The sequence below is a fragment of the Cervus canadensis genome, chromosome 7 (genome assembly GCF_019320065.1).
Source record: "Cervus canadensis isolate Bull #8, Minnesota chromosome 7, ASM1932006v1, whole genome shotgun sequence".
NCBI classification, from domain to species: domain Eukaryota; kingdom Metazoa; phylum Chordata; class Mammalia; order Artiodactyla; family Cervidae; genus Cervus; species Cervus canadensis.
The window spans coordinates 391,588-414,491 of NC_057392.1; the positions used below are offsets into that span (position 1 = coordinate 391,588).

Sequence of the window (22,904 nt, forward strand, 5' to 3'; positions counted from 1 at the left end):
AAATTATTTAAAAGTACAGGCTTGTGTAAATTTAAAAGTAAGTTTTTGTCCTACCTCTCATTTCTTCAGGTTCCTTTCCTATAGTAACAAAAATGTTAATTTTGTTAACTTTTTTTAAAGATTATTGTGGTGTTAATTTTTAATTTTTGTAACAATAGCTTGATGAGATATAAGCACTACTTTCCCCATTACTTTATGCTTCAAGCAACAGAAGCATAAAGAGTTTGTTACTAACTTTCCTATGGTTACTCAGATAGCAAGTGATAGAGCTGGAATTAGAATTAGAAACCCATCTGTTAGACTTCAGATTGTGTGAACTGAATCACTTTATGATTATGTTATTAACAGTATTAAAAATTTTCTACCCATTGATTCTAAAAGAAAGAAAAAATTATGTCAAATATGTTTGTGTGTGTGTGTATATATATACACACACACATATGTGTATATATATACACACACATATGTGTATATATATAGATACACACACATATGTGTATACACACACATATGTGTATATATATAGATAGATATGTTTTAATTTTGAAGTTTTTTTGTAACATAAAAAGCAATGATAAAATTTAAATTCTCTAGGACAATTTAGAATGAAAAAAAAATGGTGTAGCTCTCTGAATTCAACTTTACTTGTACTAAGTTTTAAAAATTGCCTAGGCATAATTGCTAAATTTAGTTTCACATTAGCAACATTTCAATCTTCTTTTAAAAAAAAAAAAAGATTCAGAAGTGGACTATCTGGTGGGAGCGAATATGTCAAGTAATTTTTATTTGTAAAGCCTGGTTCACCATGAAAGGGAAAGAGGAACAGAGGGTAGGCAGCTTCCTTTTTAAAGCCCAGGACTTGGAGGTTGTATGAACACACCAGTTCCACTCACATTCCACTGGACAGACTTGGTCATGTGTAATGGTCAGGCTTCAGAGTAGTCTTTAGCCATGTGCCCAATTAACATATGGGGATTCCATTATTAAAATAAACGCACAGGAGTGTAGATGGGAGTCAGCGTCTCTTCCACATATGTGTTCTTGCTAAAGTAATTTTATAAAGTTTCATTGGATTTTTGCTTCTATAGATATGAGAAGCATATCTCATATGAGGTGTTTTATTTTGATGAAATAAATCATGTATAGGCATGTATGCTCAGTCATGTCCAACTCTTTGCCACCTCATGGACTGTAGCCAGCTAGGCTCTTCTGTCCATGGAATTTTCCAGGCAAGAACATGAGTGGATTGCCATTTCCTTCTTCAGGGAATCTTCCTGACCCAGAGATTGAACCCATGTTTCCTGCATCACCTGCATTGGCAGACAGATTCTTTACCAGCTGAGCCATGGGGGGGAAGCCCAAATTCATGTACAGAAAGTTAATAAATGTTGCCTGATACATACTACTATCTTAGCATATTAACAGACTCCTCAAGAGCAAGTCTGGCAAAGTGTGAGGAACAGCCTCCTTACTCCCCAATTCAAATATCATAGCAGGGGCTTCCTTAGTGGTCCAGTGGTTAAGACTGTGCACTTCCACTGCAGTGGGCATGGGTTTGGTCCCTGGTGGGGGAACTAAGATCCTGCATGCAGCATGGTGTAGCCAAAAAAAAAAAAAAAAAAAAACCCAACAACTTCCCCAATCCTTCCTTGCTGGTATCCCCTTCCTGCCTCTGCACCACTTCAGGTATCACAGAAGTGCATTTGAACTACTGGCTATTAGGAAGGCCTGGTGCTGAATTAAAGAGCATTTGTTTACTCTTCTTGCTTGCCACCTGGGATGTCAGGTCATGAAATTATCATCTTTGGTTTTGAGGTACTCTAATGTTAAAAAAGATGCAGAAGAATTTGTGGTTGTAGCAAAAATAGAGAACTTATTGCAGAGAGGAAACAGGTAGTGTGTGTTGCGTTTCATATTATAAGTCATTGTGATTCTATGGATGAACTGTGGGTAATACAGTCTTCAGAAGAATCAATGAAACTATAAATTTAATTTTTAACATTTTAAAATATATTGGGCTTTAAAAAGATACATGTCTGTATGCATTTATTTTAGGACTTCAGGCTAAATAGTTATTCAAATTTAAATTTATACTGATGACACTTGGTAGGTAGAAACATTTTGTCAAAGGTAATGAAATCTGCAAAAATTATTATATAGATGAGTACAAATTAAAAAGAAATATTAGGCAGTTACAATGGCAGCCTCTGTCAGTAATAGCACATCTACTATGTCATACAACAAGTTATTGATTTTAAACTTTTCAACACTTTTGGAATTTTGATTTTGGAGAGTAAATGATTATTGAAAAAATTAAGACTAATACTAAAAAAGCTGTCTTTTATTTGGACTTCATTGCCAATGTAACTTAAACACTAATAATACATTCCATATAATTTCAGTTGAGGGAAACTTGTTTGGTTTACTCTGCAAATAGTTGGAATTAATTTGATGTTGGATTCTAAATTCTCATTTTTATTAGAGAATAATAATCTCTTGGTTTATATCTCTAAATTTCGACAACTGTATTTTAAAATTTCTTTTTTTCCCCTCTCATCGAACAGCTTTAATGTTATATTTGCTGGTGGTCCAGAAGAAGTTCTAAAAAAGTTTCAAAAGTCAAACCACAAAGTGGTCTTTGCAGCTGATGGAATTCTGTGGCCAGATAAAAGACTAGCAGACAAGTATCCCATTGTGCACATTGGGAAACGCTACCTGAATTCAGGAGGTGAGTAAGATACTGGAAGAAAAGTATAATGCGAGTCATAGATTAAAATATTGATGAGACCACCTTTTAAAAAAAATATAACTATAGATATGTTTTAAATAACCATTATCTTCTTATTACTATGGAAAAATTATATCTGTTTAAATTCACAGTGCATTTTATAGTTGACAAAGCATTTTCTCATGTATTATATGATGCTCCTAAAAATACTAGTAATGGGTTATTACTAGTGTAAATGTTATTTATGTGTAAATGTTATTATTTCTACATTATAAGTGAGAAAACCATGTTTCCCTAATTTAAGTGACTTCTCCAATAGGCATTCACTTATTAAAGGAAAAACTACAGGGATTCTGGTCTTCTGACTGTAATTTCATTAAGAATTTTCTGGCTCTAGGTTAACAGGCTTAGTAAATTCCCTTACTTAGGAAAGAGTGCAAGCTACACTTGAGTAGCTTTAACAAATAGGCATTAACTTTATCTATATTTTAAACAAATGGCCTGGTGACTCAGATGGTAGAGAATCTGCCTGCCAATGCAGGAGATCCAGGTTTGATCCCTGGGTCAGGAAGATCCCCTGGAGAAGGGCATGGCAACCCACTCCAGTATTCTTGCCTGGAGAATCCCATGGACAGAAGAGCCTGGTGGGCTATAGTTCATGGGTTGCAAAGAGTCAGACACAACTGAGCGACTAACATTTTGGCTTTCTTTCACTTTTATTTTCTTATTTTAAATATATCAGAGCAAATGATTTGTCTTGAAATCCCTAGTCAAAAAGATTCAACATTGAGTGCCTAGGTGAACTTAAAGTCCTGCCTTAGCTATACCACTATGAATTAAGAAATAAATGATCAAGTTTCCCCCTCCCAATCAAAAAATAAAATGAAGTTTGACTTTAGACATTATTTTATTTCTTTAGACTGAGATTAATATAAAAATATGGCCAGAAAACATGGATATAGGACAGGTAACTTGTCAGAGAAACAATGTTGGGTGGAAATTGCAAGCCACACTGGGAAAACAGATTTAATTGTAAATTACATAAAATAACCGATTGTATTCAGGCCAGTTCAAATAAGTGCTGTTTGAGATAGTAGATCTGGGTTCTAGACTTCACTCAGTTACTTTTGTATATGAAACTTTTGACAAGTAACTTAGTTACAGTTCTACTCACCTGCATTTTCTTTTAGAAACCCATTTCCATGGTGATTCTTTGGAACTCCGTCAGCCCATATAAATTTGCTCTTCTGAAACCTTAAATCTTAGTGTGTACTGCCAAGTTTCAGCTCACTTTTTTTCTCTTCAGTACATTTTTTGTTCAAGGTTTTGGGGATCTCCTAACCATTTTCTTTTTCTCCTAACTTATCTACCATCTTTGGGTTTTACTTCAACATTCAAGTCAGAACCTAGGGTTTCTCATATTGTTCACACTGTCCTCTTAAATTTACAGTACAGATGGCTGCCTGCTTTTGACTTCTCTGTCTGGGCAATTTTAAATGAGAATGAGAGCTCCATTTGCTCCCAACTGTCAGACCCTCAGTGACACATGGCTTATCTTTTACCCTAAGTCCTAGATAGATTAAAAGCCACCTAGCTATGGAATTCTGGGATGAGTTTTACTTTGTATTTATTAGTTTTTCTAAAAATGACATGCTTAGTGAAACATAATATATGTAAAATCTAGATAGTGAAATATTTACTCGAAAATCTAAATTTCAAACAGAGGCTCAGTACTTTGGAAACAGCAAAATTAGCGAGTGCCTTTGAGAGCAAGTTTAATTAAGGAGAATGTGTTTATAAGTGAGAAAGTGATCATGTTCTGCTGCTGCTGCTGCTAAGCCGCTTTGGTCGTGCCAGACTCCGTACGACCTTATAGACGGCAGCCCACCAGGCTCCCCTGTCCGTGGGATTCTCCAGGCAAGGATACCGGAGTGGGTTGCCATTTCCTTCTCCAATGCATGCATGCATGCCAAGTCGCTTCAGTCATGTCCGACTCTGTGTGACCCCCATGGACAGCGGCCCACAGGCCCCTCTGACCATGGGATTCCCCAGGCAAGAATACTGGAGTGTGTTTCCATTACCCGCTCCAGGGGATCTTCCTGACTCAGGGATCCTGCCTTGCAGGCAAATTCTTTACCATCTGAGCTACCAGGGAAGCCCAAAAGTGATCAGACAGGGATATCAGAACATCATCCTTATTCTTTCTGTAGTCAGAATAATTAAAGAAATGCTAGAAAATCTAAGTATGTTCAATAAAGTTTATGTAAATTTATGAATGATATATAGAGTTATTTTAGAGATATGAATTTTGTTTGTGTGTACCTCATTTAGTTAAAAAAATCATCATGGAGAGTAAACATGTTTCCTTATGAGGAAAATGGTGGAATATTAGAAACTTTACTCTTCTGAAATAATATGGCAGTTTAATAGAAAAATGTAAACCATAAACTACATATCACATGCTATGAAAATAAAAGTAGTTCCTTCTCATTTTTAAGGACATTTGTAATTTATAAAAAGGATAAGGAAACATAATTTTTGAAAAACAGTAATATAAACCATTGGAAAATGTCATATGTTGCTGCTTAGACATGTTTTTTTAATCACAGATTTGTTTTAAGAGTTAAAAAATATATATTTTTCAGTGTTTTAGGATTTTTCTAATTTGGAAAAAATGAGCCACGAGTGATTGATTTAGTCATGTTTTCATTTTGTCTTGTTTTCTCTAGTTAATATTCCTGCCTATTTCTTTTAATTCTTTTATTACTATGAGAACATTTTAATTTTGAGGATAATAAGTTAGATTTCTTTTCAGTTCTCAGGAGTGAAATTGCTCCTTGTTAAAAAGTATTGTATATCAGTGAAACATAGCAGCTTGGCTGCATTTCTGAGATTCAGAGGGAGACTCAAACACGGGAAAAATGATCCTGCTGTCTGTGTCTTTTATAGACAACTGTTGTTGGCATATTTAATGCTTGTGCTCTAAGGCCAAGGTAAAAAATCCAATTTTAGACTTCCTTTTTCCAGACCATGACAAAACCTAGCCAGAAAATGGTTTAGCAGACATAGTAATGACTAGCTCAGTGAAGGAAAAATTCCCAAAATGTCCTAGATATAAAATTTCTTTGGGATGTTTGCAGTCAGTGACAAATCCAACATTCTTTTGATTGCGTTAACATCTCTGGCACTGACATCAAAACCACTGTAGTAGAGATTTTTTTTTTTTCCCCAGAAACAGTGAATCTTTTACACAGGATCTAAGAACAGCATTTCAGAAGAAAGAAAATTCTTCTGATTCTGACTTTTTCCTAGTAACTTTTTTTTTCCCTGACATGTGTTTGAAAATATTAGTTCCCTCTCTTGTATCAATTAGTTTGGGGAGATGGGTTGAATGGATGGGTTGTAGTAGCATGGAAACATATACACTGCCGTATGTAAAATAGATAGCTAGTGAGAATTTGCTGTATCACTCAGGGAACTCAAACTGTGGCTCTGTGACAACCTAGAGGGGTTGGATGGAGCGGGAGGTGGGAGGGAAGTTCAAGAGGGAGGGGACATATGTGTACCTATGGCTGATTCATGTTGATGTATGGCAGAAACCAATGCAATATTGTAAAGCAGTTGTCCTTTAATTAAAAATAAATAAATTAAAAAATTAATTTGGGGAATGTGTTTATTCAAAGAGAGTCTTTTATTTGCACTTGGTAGTAAAAGCTTTTTCTGTTTGAATTTATATATGAAACAAAGGACACTCAATAACTCATATTTCTCTCATGGTGAGCTGTGAAATTCTAAACTGTGGATTAGGACTAATAGCTTTACAAATCTATGCAACTGGTCTATGAAATTAACACAGACATGAGTTTTGGTCTTTGAATTCTAAATCCTCTATTCATTCTCTTTTCTATTGCAGGATTTATTGGCTATGCTCCTTATATCAACCGTATAGTTCAACAGTGGAATCTCCAGGATGATGATGATGATCAGTTATTTTACACTAAAATTTACATTGATCCACTGAAGAGGGTAGGTAATAGCTCTCACTTTCAACGTAATATCTGGGTTCAAGTGGCTACTGGCACTCCAGTCGTTGCATCCATATTCTGGGCAATTTTACAGGCAGAATAATTAATAAGGGGCCATCTCAATTGTGTCAATTCTAAGGAGCCTATCAGGAAGTCTCACAAAATACTTTCTTATATTTTTCTTTGATTAGAACATATTTGTTTGGCTACCCATAATATGGAAAGGGTTTCCCTGGTGGTTCAGTCAGTAAAGAATCTGCCTGCAGTGCAGGAAAACTGAGGTTAGATCCCTGAGTCAGGAAGATCCCTGGAGAAAGAAATGGCAACCCACTCCACTATTCTTGCCTGGGAAATCCCATGGACAGAGGAGCCTCGTGGGCTATAGTCCATGGGGTCGCCAGTGTCGGACATGACTTAGCGACTAAACCACACACCACACCATGTCACAAAATGCAGAGGAGTTTTTTTCTTTATTTCAAGCACATGTGTTCTACTAAAAATCTGAATTCTCTTATTAAGGGGAAGAATTTTGGGAACAAGAGCACCTTGCCTTAAACCCTAAGGACAATATTCCTGAGATTGATTTAAATGGAACTTTGGAGAAAAGTAAAAACAAAGTTCTTTAATTTGATACTATTTTCAGTATAATTACCTATAAGTTAATGTTCCATAAGTTTATTTTGTATAATCAATACAGTTCTAAAATTTATTCAATTGTGTGTTTCAGGGTACTGTCATTAGGAAACAAGTTTTGTTTTTTTTTTTTTTAAGTATATATATATTTTTCCATTTATTTTTATTAGTTGGAGGCTAATTACTTTACAGTATTGTAGTGGTTTTTCTCATACATTGACATGAATCAGCCATGGATTTACATGTATTCCCCATCCTGATCCCCCCTCCCACCTCCCTCTCCATCCGATTCCTCTGGGTCTTCCCAGTGCACCAGGCCTGAGCACTTGTCTCATGCATCCAGCCTGGGCTGGTGATCTGTTTCAGCCTAGATAATATACATGGTTTGATGCTGTTCTCTCGAAACATCCCACCCTTACCTTCTCCCAGAGTCCAAAAGTCTGTTCTGTACATCTGTGTCTCTTTTTCTGTTTTGCATATAGAGTTATCATTACCATCTTTCTAAATTCCATATATATGCGTTAGTATGCTGTAATGTTCTTTATCTTTCCGGCTTACTTCACTCTGTATAATGGGCTCCAGTTTCATCCATTTCATTAGAACTGGTTCAAATGCATTTTTTTAATGGCTGAGTAATATTCAATGGTGTATATGTACAACAGCTTCCTTATCCATTCGTCTGCTGATGGGCATCTAGGTTGCTTCCACGTCCTGGCTAGTATAAACAGTGCTGCGATGAACATTGGGGTGCACGTGTCTCTTTTAGATGTGGTTTCCTCAGTGTGTATGCCCAGGAGTGGGATTGTTGGGTCATATGGCAGTTCTAATTCCAGTTTTTTTAAGGAATCTCCACACTGTTCTCCATAGCGGCTGTACTAGTTTGCATTCCCACCAACAGTGTAAGAGGGTTCCCTTTTCTCCACACCCTCTCCAGCATTTATTGCTTGTAGACTTTTGAATAGCAGCCATCCTGACTGGCGTGAAATGGTACCTCATTGTGGTTTTGATTTGCATTTCTCTGATAATGAGTGATGTTGAGCATCTTTTCATGTGTTTGTTAGCCATCTGTATGTCTTCTTTGGAGAAATGTCTGTTTAGTTCTTTGGCCCATCTTTTGATTGGGTCATTTATTTTTCTGGAATTGAGCTTCAGGAGTTGCTTGTATATTTTTGAGATTAATCCTTTGTCTGTTTCTTCATTTGCTATTATTTTCTCCCATTCTGAAGGCTGTCTTTTCACCTTGCTTATAGTTCCCTTTGTTGTGCAAAAGCTTTTAAGTTTCATTAGGTCCCATTTGTTTATTTTTGCTTTTATTTCCAATATTCTGGGAGGTGGGTCATAGAGGATCTTGCTGTGATTTATGTCGGAGAGTGTTTTGCCTATGTTCTCCTCTAGGAGTTTTATAGTTCTGGTCTTACATTTAGATCTTGAATACATTTTGAGTTCATTTTTGTGTATGGTGTTAGAAAGTGTTCTAGTTTCATTCTTTTACAAGTGGTTGACCAGTTTTCCCAGCACCACTTGTTAAAGAGGTGTCTTTTTTCCATTTATATTCTTGCCTCCTTTGTCAAAGATAAGGTGTCCATAGGTTCGTGGATTTATCTCTGGGCTTTCTATTCTGTTCCATTGATCTATATTTCTGTCTTTGTGCCAGTACCATACTATCTTGATGACTGTGGCTTTGTAGTAGAGTCTGAAGTCAGGCAGGTTGATTCCTCCAGTTCCATTCTTCTTTCTCAAGATTGCTTTGGCTATTCGAGGTTTTTTTTTATTTCCATACAAATTGTGAAATTATTTGTTCTAGTTCTGTGAAAAATACCATTGGTACCTTGATACGGATTGCATTGAATCCATAGATTCCTTTGGGTAGTATACTCATTTTTACTATATTGATTCTTCTGATCCATGAACACGGTATATTTCTTGATTCTTCCAATCCATGAACACGGTATATTTCTCCATCTGTTTGTGTCCTCTTTAATTTCATCAGTGTTTTATAGTTTTCTATATATAGGTCTTTCATTTCTTTAGGTAGATATATTCCTAAGTATTTTATTCTTTTTGTTGCAATAGTGGATGGTATTGTTTCCTTAATTTCTCTTTCTGTTTTCTCATTGTTAGTGTATAGGAATGCAAGGGATTTCTGTTTGTTAATTTTATATTCTGCAATTTTACTATATTCATCAATTAGCTCTAGTAGTTTTCTGGTAGTGTCTTTAGGTTTTTCTATGTAGAGGATCATGTCATCTGCAAACAGCAAGAATTTCACTTCTTCTTTTCCTATCTGGATTCCTTTTACTTCTTTTTCTGCTCTGATTGCTGTGGCCAAAAGTTCTAAAACTATGTTGAATAGTAGTGGTGAGAGTGGGCACCCTTGTCTTGTTCCTAATTTCAGGGGAAATGCTTTCAATTTTTCACCATTGAGGGTAATGCTTCCTGTGGGTTTGTCATATATAGCTTTTATTATGCTGAGGTATGTTCCTTCTATTCCTGCTTTCTGGAGAGTTTTAATCGTAAATGGGTGTTGAATTTTGTCAAAGGCTTTTTCTGCATCTATTGAGAAATCATATGGTTTTTATCTTTCAATTTGTTAATGTGATGTATTACATTGATAGATTTGCGGATATTGAAGAATCCTTGCATTCCTGGGATAAAGCCCACTTGGTCATGGTGTATGATTTTTTTAATATGTTGTTGGATTCTGTTTGCTAGAGTTTTGTTAAGGATTTTTGCATCTATGTACATCAGTGATATTGGCCTGTACTTTTCTTTTTTTGTGGCATCTTTGTCTGGTTTTGGAATTAGGGTGATGGTGGCCTCATAGAATGAGTTTGGAAGTTTACCTTCTTCAGCAATTTTCTGGAAGAATTTGAGTAAGATAGGTGTTAGCTCTTCTCTAAATTTTTGGTAGAATTCAGCTATGAAGCCATCTGGTCCTGGACTTTTGTTTCCTGGAAGATTTCTGATTACAGTTTCGATTTCCTTGCTTGTGATGGGTCTGTTAAGATCTTCTATTTCTTTCTGGTTCAGTTTTGGAAAGTTATACGTTTCTAAGAATTTGTCCATTTCTTCCAAGTTGTCCATTTTATTGGTATAGAGCTGCTGGTAGTAGTCTCTTATGATCCTTTGTATTTCAGTGTTGTCTGTTGTGATCTCTCCATTTTCATTTCTAATTTTGTTGATTTGGTTCTTCTCCCATTTGTTTCTTAATGAGTCTTTGCTAATGAGTTTGTCAATTTTTTATATTTTTTCAAAAACCAGCTTTTAGCTTTGTTGATTTTGCTATGGTCGCTTTAGTTTCTTTTGCATTTATTTCTACCCTAATTTCTAAGATTTCTTTCCTTCTACTAACCCTGGGGTTCTTCATTTCTTCCTTCTCTAATTGCTTTAGGTGTAGAGTTAGGTTATTTATTTGGCTTTTTTTCTTGTTTCTTGAGGTAAGCCTGTATTGCTATGAACCTTCCCCTTAGCACTGCTTTTACAGTGTCCCATAGGTTTTGGGTTGTTGTGTTTTCATTTTCATTCATTTCTATGCATATTTTGATTTCTTTTTTGATTTCTTCTATGATTTGTTGGTTATTTAGAAGCGTGTTATTTAGCCTCCATATGTTGGTATTTTTAATATTTTTTTTTCCTGCAATTGAGATCTAATCTTACTGCATTGCAGTCAGAAAAGATGACTGGAATGATTTCAGTTTTTTTGAATCTACCAAGGCTAGATTTATGGCCCAGGATGTGATCTATTCTGGAGAAGGTTCCATGTGCACTTGAGAAAAAGGTGAAGTTGATTGTTTTGGGGTGAAATGTCCTATAGATATCAATTAGGTCTAGCTGGGTCCATTGTGTCATTTAAAGTTTATTGTGTTCCTGTTAATTTTCTGTTTAGTTGATCTATCCATAGTTGTGAGTGGGGTATTAAAGTCTCCCACTATTATTGTGTTACTATCAATTTCCTCTTTCATACTCATTAGCGTTTGCCTTACATATTGTGGTGCTCCTATGTTGGGTGCATATATATTTGTAATTATTATATCTTCTTCTTGGATTGATCCTTTGATCATTATGTAGTGTCCTTCTTTGTCTCTTTTCACGGCCTTTATTTGAAAGTCTATTTTATCTGATATGAGTATTGCGACTCCTGCTTTCTTTTGGTCTCTGCATGAAATATTTTTTTCCAGCCCTTCACTTTTAGTCTGTATGTGTCTCTTGTTTTGAGGTGGGTCTCTTGTAGATAGCATATATAGGAGTCTTGTTTTTGTATCCATTCATCCAGTCTTTGTCTTTTGGTTGGGGCATTCAACCCATTTACATTTAAGGTAATTATTGATAGGTATGGTCCTGTTGCCATTTACTTTGTTGTTTTGGGTTCACGTTTATACAACTTTTCTGTGTTTCCTGTCTAGAGAAGATCCTTTAGCATTTGTTGAAGAGCCGGTTAGGTGGTGCTGAATTCTCTCAGGTTTTGCTTGTCTGTAAAGCTTTTGAATTCTCCTTCATATCTGAATGAGATCCTTGATGGGTACAGTAATCTAGGTTGTACTTTATTCTCTTTCATTACTTGAAGAATGTCTTGCCTTTCCCTTCTGGCCTGAAGGGTTTCTATTGATAGATCAGCTGTTATTCTTATGGGGATCCCTTTGTGTGTTATTTGTTGTTTTTCCCTTGATGCTTTTAATATTTGTTCCTTGTGTTTGATCTTTGTTAATTTGATTAATATGTGTCTTGGGGTGTTTCACCTTGGGTTTATGCTGTTTGGGACTCTCTGGGTTTCTTGGACCTGTGTAACTATTTCCTTCCCCTTTTTAGCGAAGTTTTCAGCTATTATCTCCTCGAGTATTTTCTCATGGACTTTCTTTTTGTCTTCTTCTTCTGGGACTCTATGATTCGAATGTGGGGGCGTTTCATATTGTCCCAGAGGTCCCTGAGGTTGTCCTCATTTCTTTTGATTCTTTTTTCTTTTTTCCTCTCTGCTTCATTTATTTCCACCATTTTATCTTCTACCTCACTTATCCTGTCTTCTGCCTCTGTTGTTCTCCTGTTGGTTCCCTCCAGAGTGTTTTTGATCTCATTTATTGTGTTATTCATTTTTAATTGACTCTTTTTTATTTCTTCTAGGTCCTTATTAAACATTTCTTGCATCTTCTCAATCCTTGTCTCCAGGCTATTTATCTGCAACTCCATTTTGTTTTCAAGATTTGGGATCATTTTTATTATCATTAATCTAAATTCTTTTTCAGGTAGATTCCCTATCTCCTCCTCTTTTGTTTGACTTGGTGGGCATTTTTCATGTTCCTTTACCTGTTGGGTATTTCTCTGCCTTTTCATCTTGTTTAGATTGCTGTGTTTGGGGTGGCCTTTCTGTATTCTGGTAGTGTGTGGTTCCTTTTTAATGTGGAGGTTTCTCCCAGTGGGTGGGGTTGGACGATTGGCTTGTCAAGGTTTCCTGGTTAGGGAAGCTTGCATCGGTGTTCTGGTGCATGGAACTGGATTTCTCTTCTCTGGTGTGCAATGGAGTGCTCAGTAATGAGTTTTGAGATGGGTCTATGTGTTAGGTGTGACTTTGGGCAGCCTGTAGGTTGATGCTCAGGGCTATGTTTTTGTGTTGCTGGAGAATTTGCATGGTATATCTTGTTCTGGAATTTATTGGCTCTTGGGTGGTGGTTGGTTTCCGTGTAGGTATGGAGGCTTTTGGATGGTCTTTTATTACTTAAAGTTCCATGTAGTCAGGAGTTTTCTGGTGTTCTCAGGTTTGGGGCTTAAGTCTCCTGCCTCTGGATTTCAGTTTTATTCTTCCAGTAGTCTCAAGACTTCTCCAACTATACAACACTGATAATAAAACTTCTAGGTTAATGGTGAAAAGATTTTCCACAGTGAGGGACACCCAGAGAGGTTCACAGAGTTACATAAAGAAGAGGAGAGGGAGGAGGGAGATAGAGATGAGCAGGAGGAGAAAAAGGGGGACTCAAGAGGACAGAGACAGATCTACACAGTACTCTGTTCCCTAAGTGTTCTCCATAGCCCAGACACCCACAGAGATTCACAGAATTGGACTGGGAAGAGAAGGGGGAGGGACGAAATAGAGGTGATCTGGGGGGGAAAAAGGCGAGTCAAAAGTGGGAGAGAGTAATCAACACACTCCTGAGTAAAAATGGGTACTGAATATTGGATTCTTAAATGTCCAAAATTGATATCAAATACTGAAAAACAAAGATTAAAAATCTAGGGTAGAGGTTAGACTCTTAAAAATACAATATTAAAAACAAAAACAAAAACACAAAAAATTTTAGAGATATATATAAGAAGTTCGGTTTAAAAATATGGGTTCTCCTTTTTTTTTTTTTTTGCAAGGTTATAGTGAAATGAAAAAAAATTAAGGAGTAATATTGGAGTAATAGAGGACTTTAAAAGAAAATAAGAGAAAAAAAATAAAACTAGAAAAAAAATTTTTTCCTAATTAAAAAAATACTAAATATATATGAAAATGAAAATGAAAGTTAAGGAGTAATGGAGGAGTAATAGGGAATTTTAAAAGAAAATAAAAGAGAAAAAATAATAAAAGAAAAGAATAGAAAAAAAATTTTAATTAAAAAGAAAAAAAGTAAAAATATATCTAGGAATTTCTCTGGAGCTGTTGTGGTCAGTGTGGGTTTGGTTCAGTTTCAGATAGCTCCTCCTTCCAGCTTACGCTTCTTGATATCTGTAGGCCCCTTCCGGTGTAGTCGGTGTTATCTATAGGGATTTTAATCTGTTGCACTGGTCCCTTCTGAAGCAGTTCGCTTTGTTTATTTGGCTTCTGTTTGCCAGTCTCTTCAGTGTCTAATTTCAGCCCCAACACAAGCGGGCGGAGGTGGTCTCTTGTTTAGGTTCGCTTGTTCAGTCGCGCTGCGGGGAGGGAGGGGCGCTGCAGACAGATATCGCTGGCCTGTGTGGGGAGCACTCACAGTGTTCTGGCCACACTGGGTTTGCCCCCGCTCACGGATGTGTGTTCTCCCCGTCTACACTGCTCAGGCTCCTGGCTGCTCTATATGGAGCGGGCCCTGTGTTGCGTGCGGTTCCAGTTTTCGGGTATTCCACAAAAGCGTGGACTCGATTGGGCCTGCGTTTTGTGCCTTCCCCAGCCCTAGCAGCTCAGGCCGCCAGGAGCTTGATGGGCGCACTCTCCCCGGGTGTGGTGCGCCTTCTCCCCTCCGCGGTTCCAGCCTCAGTTTCCGAGCGTGACAGTCAGGTGCGTGCGCCTTGTATCTATTCTTGGGAGCTGGCCTCTAGCCGTGACCCTCCAGGCGGATGTCGACCATCCAGAATCTCAGGAAATCTTTGGTTAGAAACTGGAGGCCTATTTGCAGTTTGGTAGGGGGTGCCATCTGGGGCCGAGTTTGCCCCTTTCCCCTCCTCCCTGCCTCCTGCCTCCGGCAGGGATGGGCCGGTCTGCAGCTGGCTAGCTCTTCTCTGGAATTGTTCAGTCTCTTTGTTCTGTGAACCGCTGGCAGTGTGGTCGGGCCGGTTAATTTTCTTTCTCTCTCTCTTGCTATCCCACAGTTTAAGTTGCTATCTCAAGTTAGCTCCCTCCAATTGCCCTCAGGGCATTCAGGCTCAGTCCTTACCCTAAGCAATGCCTCCTGCTCCTCTCCGTTCCGCCCCCACTTGCTGGTGGCGGATGCGGGCGTCTGGGGTACTTTAATGCTGGGAGTTGCTTTTAGGCATGTAATCTGTGGGTTTTGTTTATTTTTCCTCCCAGTTAGGTTGCCCTCCGAGATTCGAAAACTTCCCCCAGACCCGCCCGTGAGAGGGTTTCCTGGTGTTTGGAAACTTCCTCTATTATGACTCCCTTCCCAGGACGGGTCTCTGTCCCTAGCTCTTTTGTCTCTCCTTTTATCTTTTATATTTTGTCCTACCTCCTTTCGAAGATGATGGGCTGCTTTTCTGGGCGCCTGATGTCTTCTGCTAGCAGTCAGAAGTTGTTTTGTGAAGTTTGCTCAGCGTTCAAATGTTCTTTCGATGAATTTGTAGGGGAGAAAGTGGTCTCCCCATCCTATTCCTCCGCCATCTTGGCTCCTCCCCCTAAAGTATATTTTAGAGTGAGTTTGCACTGTGTCTGCTTTTGTATTTTTGATAAATACTATCTAAATATTTTCATTAGATACTTCTTAAGAAACTTTATTCTTAATTTTTTTTTTTTTTTTTTTAACTGTCTCTTATGTGCCTGACACAACCAGCCTGAGGCCTTGATCTCTCATTCGAGAGGAGAAACCTACTCTTGGCATGCGTGCTAGCCCTTGCAGCTTGATGCCTGTCTTTCTGAGTGTAATTCCACAGTGAAAGTGTTCTGAGTGTTATTTAATTGCTTTTGCTTTAGGATGCTTCCTCTAAAATCTCACTGCTGGGTCTGTAGTATTTTTAGTTGTGTAAATCCTATTTATGTTTTCTCTAGGCATAAGATTTAATGTGGTTAGCATGTGTCTTAGTCTGCTTGGTTTGCCATAACAAAATATCATAGACTGGGTGGCTTAAATAACAGAAAATGTTTTCTCAGAGTTCTGGAGGCTAGAAGTCTGAGATCAGGGTGCCAGAATAGTTGGATTCTGGGGAGAACTCTCTTCTTGGTTTGTAGATGGCAGCCACCTTCTTGCTTCTTTCCACATGGTGGAGAGAGAGGTAAGAGATAGAGAGTGAAGTTTGGGTCTTGAACATATGAATTTTCAGGGAACACAAACATTGCATCTGTAATAGCATACAAAGACAATTTTAAAAATATAATTTCAGAGCAATGTAGCTGAAAAATTGGTCCATTGAGAATAAGGTTGTAAAGTAAATTAATGTTTAATGATTAGTTTGTCTTCCAGGGAACAAGTGTCTTAATTTCATGGATGCAGTCACCATCTGCAGTGATTTTGGAGCCAAAGAAAATAAAATTTGCCACTGTTTCCAATTTTTCCCTATCTGTTTGCCATGAATTGATGGGACCAAATGTCAAGATCTTAGTTTTTTAAATGTTGAGATTTAAGCCAGCCTTTTCTCTTACTTCTTTCACCTTCGTTAAGAAGCTCTTTAGTTCCTCTTCACTTTCTGTCATTATATTGGTATCATCTGCGGGGCTGAGGTTGTTGATATTTCTCCCAGCAATCTTGATTCCAGCTTGTGATTCATCTAGCCTGGCATTTTGCATGATGTGTTCTACATATAAGTTAAATAAGCAGGGTGATAATATACAGCCTTGATGACCTCCTTTCCCAATTTGGAACCAGTTTGTTGTTCCATGTCTGGTTCTAACTGTTGCTTTTTAACCTGCATACAGGTTTCTTTGGAGACAGGTAAGGTGGTCTTGTATTCCATCTCTTTAAGAATATTTCACAGTTTGTTGTGATCCAAACAGTCAAAAGCTTTAGTGTAGTCAATGAAGCAGATGTTTTTCTGAAATCTCCTTGCTTTTTCTTTGATCCAACAGATGTTGGCAATTTGATTTCTGGTTCCTCTGCCTTTTCTAAATCCAGCTTGTACATCTGGAAGTTCTTGGTTCACATAACTGAATCCTAGCTTAAAGGATTTTGATCATTACCTTGCTAGCATGTGAAATAAGCCCAACTGTCCGGTAGTTTGAACATTTTTTGGCATTGACTGTCTTTGGAATTGGAATGAAAACTGACCTTTTCTAGTCCTGTGGTCACTGCTGAGTTTTCCAAATATGCAGACATATTGAGTGCAGCACATTAACAGAATCATCCTTTAGGATTTTAAGTAGCTCAACTGGGATTCTATCACTTCCACTAGCTTTGTTTATAGTAATGCTTCCTAAGGCCTGCTTGATTTCACATTCCAGGATGTCTGGCTCTAGATGAGTGACCACACTATCATTTTTATCCATGTCATTAAGACCTTTTTTGTGTAGTTCTTCTGTGTATTCTTGCTACTTCTTCTTAATATCTTCTGCTTTGGTTAGGTCCTGGACATTTCTATCCTTTATTGTGCCCATCTTTGCATAAACTGTTGCCTTAGTTTCTCCAGTTTTCTTCAAGAGATCTCTAGTCTTTCCTATTGTATTGTTTTCTTATTTCTTTGCATTGTTTACTTAAGAAGGCTTTCTTATCTCTCCTTGCTATTATCTGGAACTCTGCATTCAGTTGGGTATATCTTTCCCTTTCTCCTTTGCCTTTTGCTTCTCTTCTTATAAACCTGTTTTAGCAGTCAGACAGATGATACTGCATAATAATAATTATGAGGTTGGGTTGCATAATAATAATACCCAACCTCAATAGCTTAACATAACACATAACATGGGTCTTTCTGAAGAAGTTTATTGGAATAATTTGTGTTTCAGATCTTTATATTTCCCCAAAGAGCAAACTTTATCAACATGATAGTGTTGTTTGCTGTTTCTTTTGCATTTTAAATATTTTTTTTTCATTCTTATTTTTAGGAAGCTATTAACATCACATTGGATCACAAATGTAAAATTTTCCAGACCTTAAATGGAGCTGTAGGTATGCTTCCTAAATAGTGGGTTACTCATGTGTGCAAATGAACACCAGTGTTTTCAACTGTTTATCATTTTTTATATTCATTTTGGAGCTATGACTAAGGTTGACATGTAGGTATTGCAACTGTTAAGCAAAATATTGGAGTTAAGCTGAGCTTGATATAAATGCATTCAGTTGAAATCATTTCCTAAGAATAGTACAAAAAGATAAACTTCAGCCCTTAGGTAACTTAACTTTATTGATTTATGGGGACTCTAGATATAGTTTTAAATTAATTACACTTTGTTATTACAGTTTTCAGTATCAGCTTTTAATATTGTGAATTACTCAGCAGTATTAAATTATTTTAACCTAGGTTAAAAGTAACTGGTAATGAGACATGTACACTGTGGAGTGTGGTATATGTGTGTGTGCATGCCTGTATATGTTTTCCTGGTAGACATGTATTTAGATAAAAATACATGAATACATTAAATTTAATTAATTGATACATTAAAAAAGTACACTGATACATTAATGCATTAATACCTCACAAATTAAAAATATATTGCAATTTGATATACTTCTTTAAGGCAGTTCATAAATAAAAAGATTCTTAGAGTGGAAGGCATTTAGTTCGGAGTGCTCTGGAAATATGAGGAAAGGAGCTTAAAAACAAAAAAAAAGTTTATGCTCCTACTTTCAGCTCCTTGTGCTGACTTATGTATTCCTGGAATTAGCATTAGGCCTGATTTTCAAGAACTGGAAGTACTATCAATGATGGCCAGTTGTAGAAACCTAGCTTTTGCCTGGCAGTTTTCTACTTGCTAGATATATATTGTTGTTATCTTCATAATAACCTAGAAAAGCAGGCAAGGATCCCATTTTACAGATGAATAAATTGAGACAATAATTTAATTCATTTGGGATTACATCACTTTCAAAAGATAGAGATGGTATTTCGAAGATGCCTTCTTCCAACCAAGACCTCTCAGTGTCTTAGCTGTTTGCCAGCACCAGGTTGGAGAAAGTTAGGTGCTTAGAATCTGCGTCTGTGTCAGTCTTGTCCTTCATTTTGGATATCTGCTGACTTGAAGCAGGCAAAGTTTCTCAAAGTGTGGCATATGGAATAGTATGCATGAGAAATTTTTAACAAACTAAAATGTATAGATAGATGGGTACATGTATATGTGTATATGAACACATACATACACATTTTAAATGACTAAAATCTGTCTTTTTTAAAATCCAGATGAAGTTGTTTTGAAATTTGAAAATGGAAAAGCCAGAGCTAAAAATGTATTTTATGAAACATTACCAGTGATGATTAATGGAAATGGGCCCACCAAGGTGAGTCACAGTGGACACCTTTCTCTGTTTCTTTATTTCTTGAGGATAGATTACAGAGAAGTATATATTGATAGAATGACTTCTTCTCCTCCTTCCCCTTTTCCCCCTTCTCCCCCTCTCCCTCCTTCCCTTCCTTTCCACTCCCTGCCCCATTTCCTTCTCTCCCACCTTTTCCTCCCCCTCTTCCTCCTTTAATATCTTTAAGAGGCTTGATAAATAACAAGGTTCTACTGTATAGACAGGGGTATTCAATACCCTCTGATAAATCATAATGGAAAAATGTCTATTCATGAATTGTTTTGTATATACATATACATATATATACACATACATACACATACATATATATATATGCACACACATATACACACAAACATACACATATATGGTTAGTGATATTGTGCTTAAAACAATGTTCTGGGATACCAAGATGATGCTTGGCTTACCCATAAGTACATAGAAAAGAGATTATTAGATAAATTTGTATTGTGGGAAGAGAGATGGGAGATGAAGTCTGCTATTTCAGAAGAGTGAGAAGCCTGAATTCCAATAAAAGCTATATGCATGGGAAGACAGTCAAGGAAAAGCCCACATTGGCAGCCTTTCCACCATAAAAATGGAGAAAATAGATTACCCTTCTCTAGTTACTTTCCACCTTGCTTTTCATCACATTCCAGCCCTCCTACAGAACCTTGGCTATGGACTCCTTTATCTGTCTGATAACAGTTTTCCCAGCTCTAATCTCTCCTTCTCATCAGCATTTTAAAGACGTTAAGTCTTTCTCATTCTATGAACCTATCCAACACAAACTGTAACATCCTTCTCAATCTACATTGCTTCCCAGCAATGTAGGACATTTTCCTTCCCCTCACAGCCACACTCTTTAGAGACTATTGCTCTTCCCACCCCCCAGGAATGGCTCCTGCCAAAGTGTTGTGTTGTGATATCCTTGTTGAGGAGTAGACACTAAGGAGCTCTCATGTATCTTTCATCCAAAGATAACGTTTGATGATGTTCATCCCATTTGGTTCAGTTTGAAATACTTCCCTTTGCTTCCATCATGCTCTGCTGGTTTGTCTAATAACTTTCTGGCCATTCCTCATTCTTTTTTAGTCTCTCTATTTTTCTTATATATATATATATAATTTATTTTCTTATTTTTGGTTGTGCTGGGTTTTCCTTGCTGTGGGTGCACTTTCTCTAGTTGTGGCTAGTGAGGGCTGCTCTCTAGCTGTGGTGCTAGAGCTTCTCACTGCGGTGGCTTTTCTTGTTGCAGAGCACAGACTCTGGGCACATGGGCTTTAGTAGTTGCAGTGCAGAGGCTCAGTAGTTGTGGCTCTCAGGCTCTAGAGCCCAGGGTCAGTATTTGTGGTGCAGAGGTTTAGTTGCTCAGTGGCATGTGAGATCTTCCCAAACCAGGGATTGAACCTGCGTCCCCTGCATTGGCAGGAAGATTCTTAACCACTGGACCACCAGGGAAAGTCCCTTAATATAAATTTTTAAAACTTAACACTTTGTGTAGTGAAATTCAGGGGTCCGATGGTCCTCTTCCTGTACTGTTTTAGTTATTCTAAAACAGTTTATTTAGTTTTAGTATTCTATAGGTATCTGTCGGAGACATTCTTTTCTCTGCATTCTTAGGTAATCTGCTTCATTCCCCAACCAGCAAATCTCTCAGTGCTGATTATTTTCAAATCCTTGCTGTAGCTTCTATCTTTCCTGAGCTCTGAGTTTGAATGCCCAATTGTTAGATTTATCTGTGTATCAAATAAGACATGGAGCTCAAGACCTTCAGTTCTTTCCCTCTTCCATCCAGTTGATTAGCCACAACCTGGTGTTTGTTTTGGCTGTAGATGCCTCTGTCTTCCAGTCCCCCTGGAGAAGTAAATGGCAACCCACTCCAGTATTCTTGCCTGGGAAATCCCATGGACAGAAGAGCCTGGCGGGCTACAGTCCGTGGGGTCGCAAGAGTTGGACACGACTGAGCGACTAAACTGACCATCCAATCCAAGAGCTATACCTTCTAACTCTGTGCATGGTGGTTTGACTAATTTTCTTAGAGTCAAGAGCAACTTTTTAGTTCAGGCCACCTGCAACCTCTCACCGATAACAGTCATCTGCTAGCAACTTGGACTTAGAGTATTCTGCAGAAGCAAAAACCCAGTCACATTACTCAACCTGTGTGCTGCCCCTTATAGTCTTAGGTATGAAGTTCCACATTCTCAACTTGTTTTGTAAAGCTCTTTTTTTTCCCTTTGAAGTTTGCTTCTGATTTAGGTGTCCCCAGTCTACCATCCCATCTGCTCTCCTACTCTTGATACTATAATATCTATACACCATTTCTCATTCTCATTCTCTCCCTCAACTCCTGCCATACTGAGTTAATTTAAACTTTGCAAACGTTTCATGTTTCCTCTGTCTGCAAGTCTTCTGTACATGCACATCACTGTTCTGGAATCCTCTGACCCTGATTCCTATCTGCTGTACCCATTTATTAAATGCTATTCGTCTTTTGTGTCTGCTTAGTCACTCAGTTGTGTCTGACTCTTTTGTGACCCTTTGGACAGAAACCTGCCGGGCTTCTCTATCCATGGGACTCTCCAGGCAAGAATACTGGAGTGGGTTGCCATGCCTTCTTCCAGGGGATCATCCCGACCCAGGGATGGAACCCATGTCTCCTGTCTCCTGCATTGTAGGTGGATTCTTTACCTGCTGAGCCATTCATCTTTTAGGTGTCAGCTTAGTCTTTATTCCTCAAGTTTCCTACATGCTTTTATAATATCTGGAACTTTGTCTATCACAGAACATAATACCACACACAGGGATACCACACAGGGATAGGATTGACCTGTTTTAAGTTTTTGTCTCTTACTGGGTCTGTAAGCCTAGGTATTATAGAAATCGTATCTATCCTGTTCACTTTTTGTTTTGCCAGGCTTCAACACATGTGCAGCATATATTAGTCTTACAATAAATTGTGGTTGAATGTCAAGGTCTATAAATAGTCCTATGACGTAGCATTATTCTTGGGAATAGTGAAGTGGATTTTTTTCTGGCAGGGCAAAATATTCATGCAATATGTGTGGGTCCCTGTAACTGTCCCTAGACAGATAAATGAACTTCTACAGCCAGACATCTATAACTAAATAGTGTGCTACTTCTCCTTGGTAATGTAATACTTGAATCAAACTTTAAGAGGGCGGTTGGTCCCAAAAATTTAGCTATCTTGAGTGAGGCCTGGTATTCAGTGATTTCATTGTATTCACCAGTTTTTTCCAGATTTCCAGGGTAATGCTGATAGTTTTACAAAGTGATTAAAAGACTTCTCATAAGAACACTAACTCTAGTCCTTAGTCATTTAGAAAGTTCTGTATGTACTAAGAAATTTTAAGTCTTCCAAGCAACATTTTTAGTTTGGGCTCTCTGCTTCTGGCATTTCAAGCAGTATGATGATCCCATTATATTTTCTGTGACATGACCTTATAATTCTATTTGGCAGCAAAAATGAAGTAATTTTTTTATTGTAAAATTATATTTGGTATAATATAAAATTTGAGAAAGGACTATATAAATGAGCATTCAATGAATGCCAACACTTTATTTAGTAATATGTTAAAAAATATCACATTTTACCTAGGATAATGAAGAAAAAAAAAAAGCAGATTACTCTTTTTAGATACACCATTTTTATTTAACCATCATAAAGATGAAAGGATT

General features: G+C 37.4%; 1 protein-coding gene across 2 annotated transcripts in view; it reads left to right on the forward strand.

The window, feature by feature from the left end:
* PLOD2 (procollagen-lysine,2-oxoglutarate 5-dioxygenase 2) overlaps positions 1 to 22,904 on the forward strand; it is a 122,371-nt gene that overhangs the window by 66,845 nt on the left and 32,622 nt on the right. For both annotated transcript variants that reach the window (XM_043474172.1, XM_043474173.1), the window contains exons 4-7: positions 2,565 to 2,728; positions 6,642 to 6,754; positions 17,798 to 17,861; positions 19,090 to 19,187. In XM_043474172.1, coding sequence (XP_043330107.1) covers positions 2,565 to 2,728; positions 6,642 to 6,754; positions 17,798 to 17,861; positions 19,090 to 19,187 — 439 coding nt within the window. The remainder of the gene's footprint in view (positions 1 to 2,564; positions 2,729 to 6,641; positions 6,755 to 17,797; positions 17,862 to 19,089; positions 19,188 to 22,904) is intronic.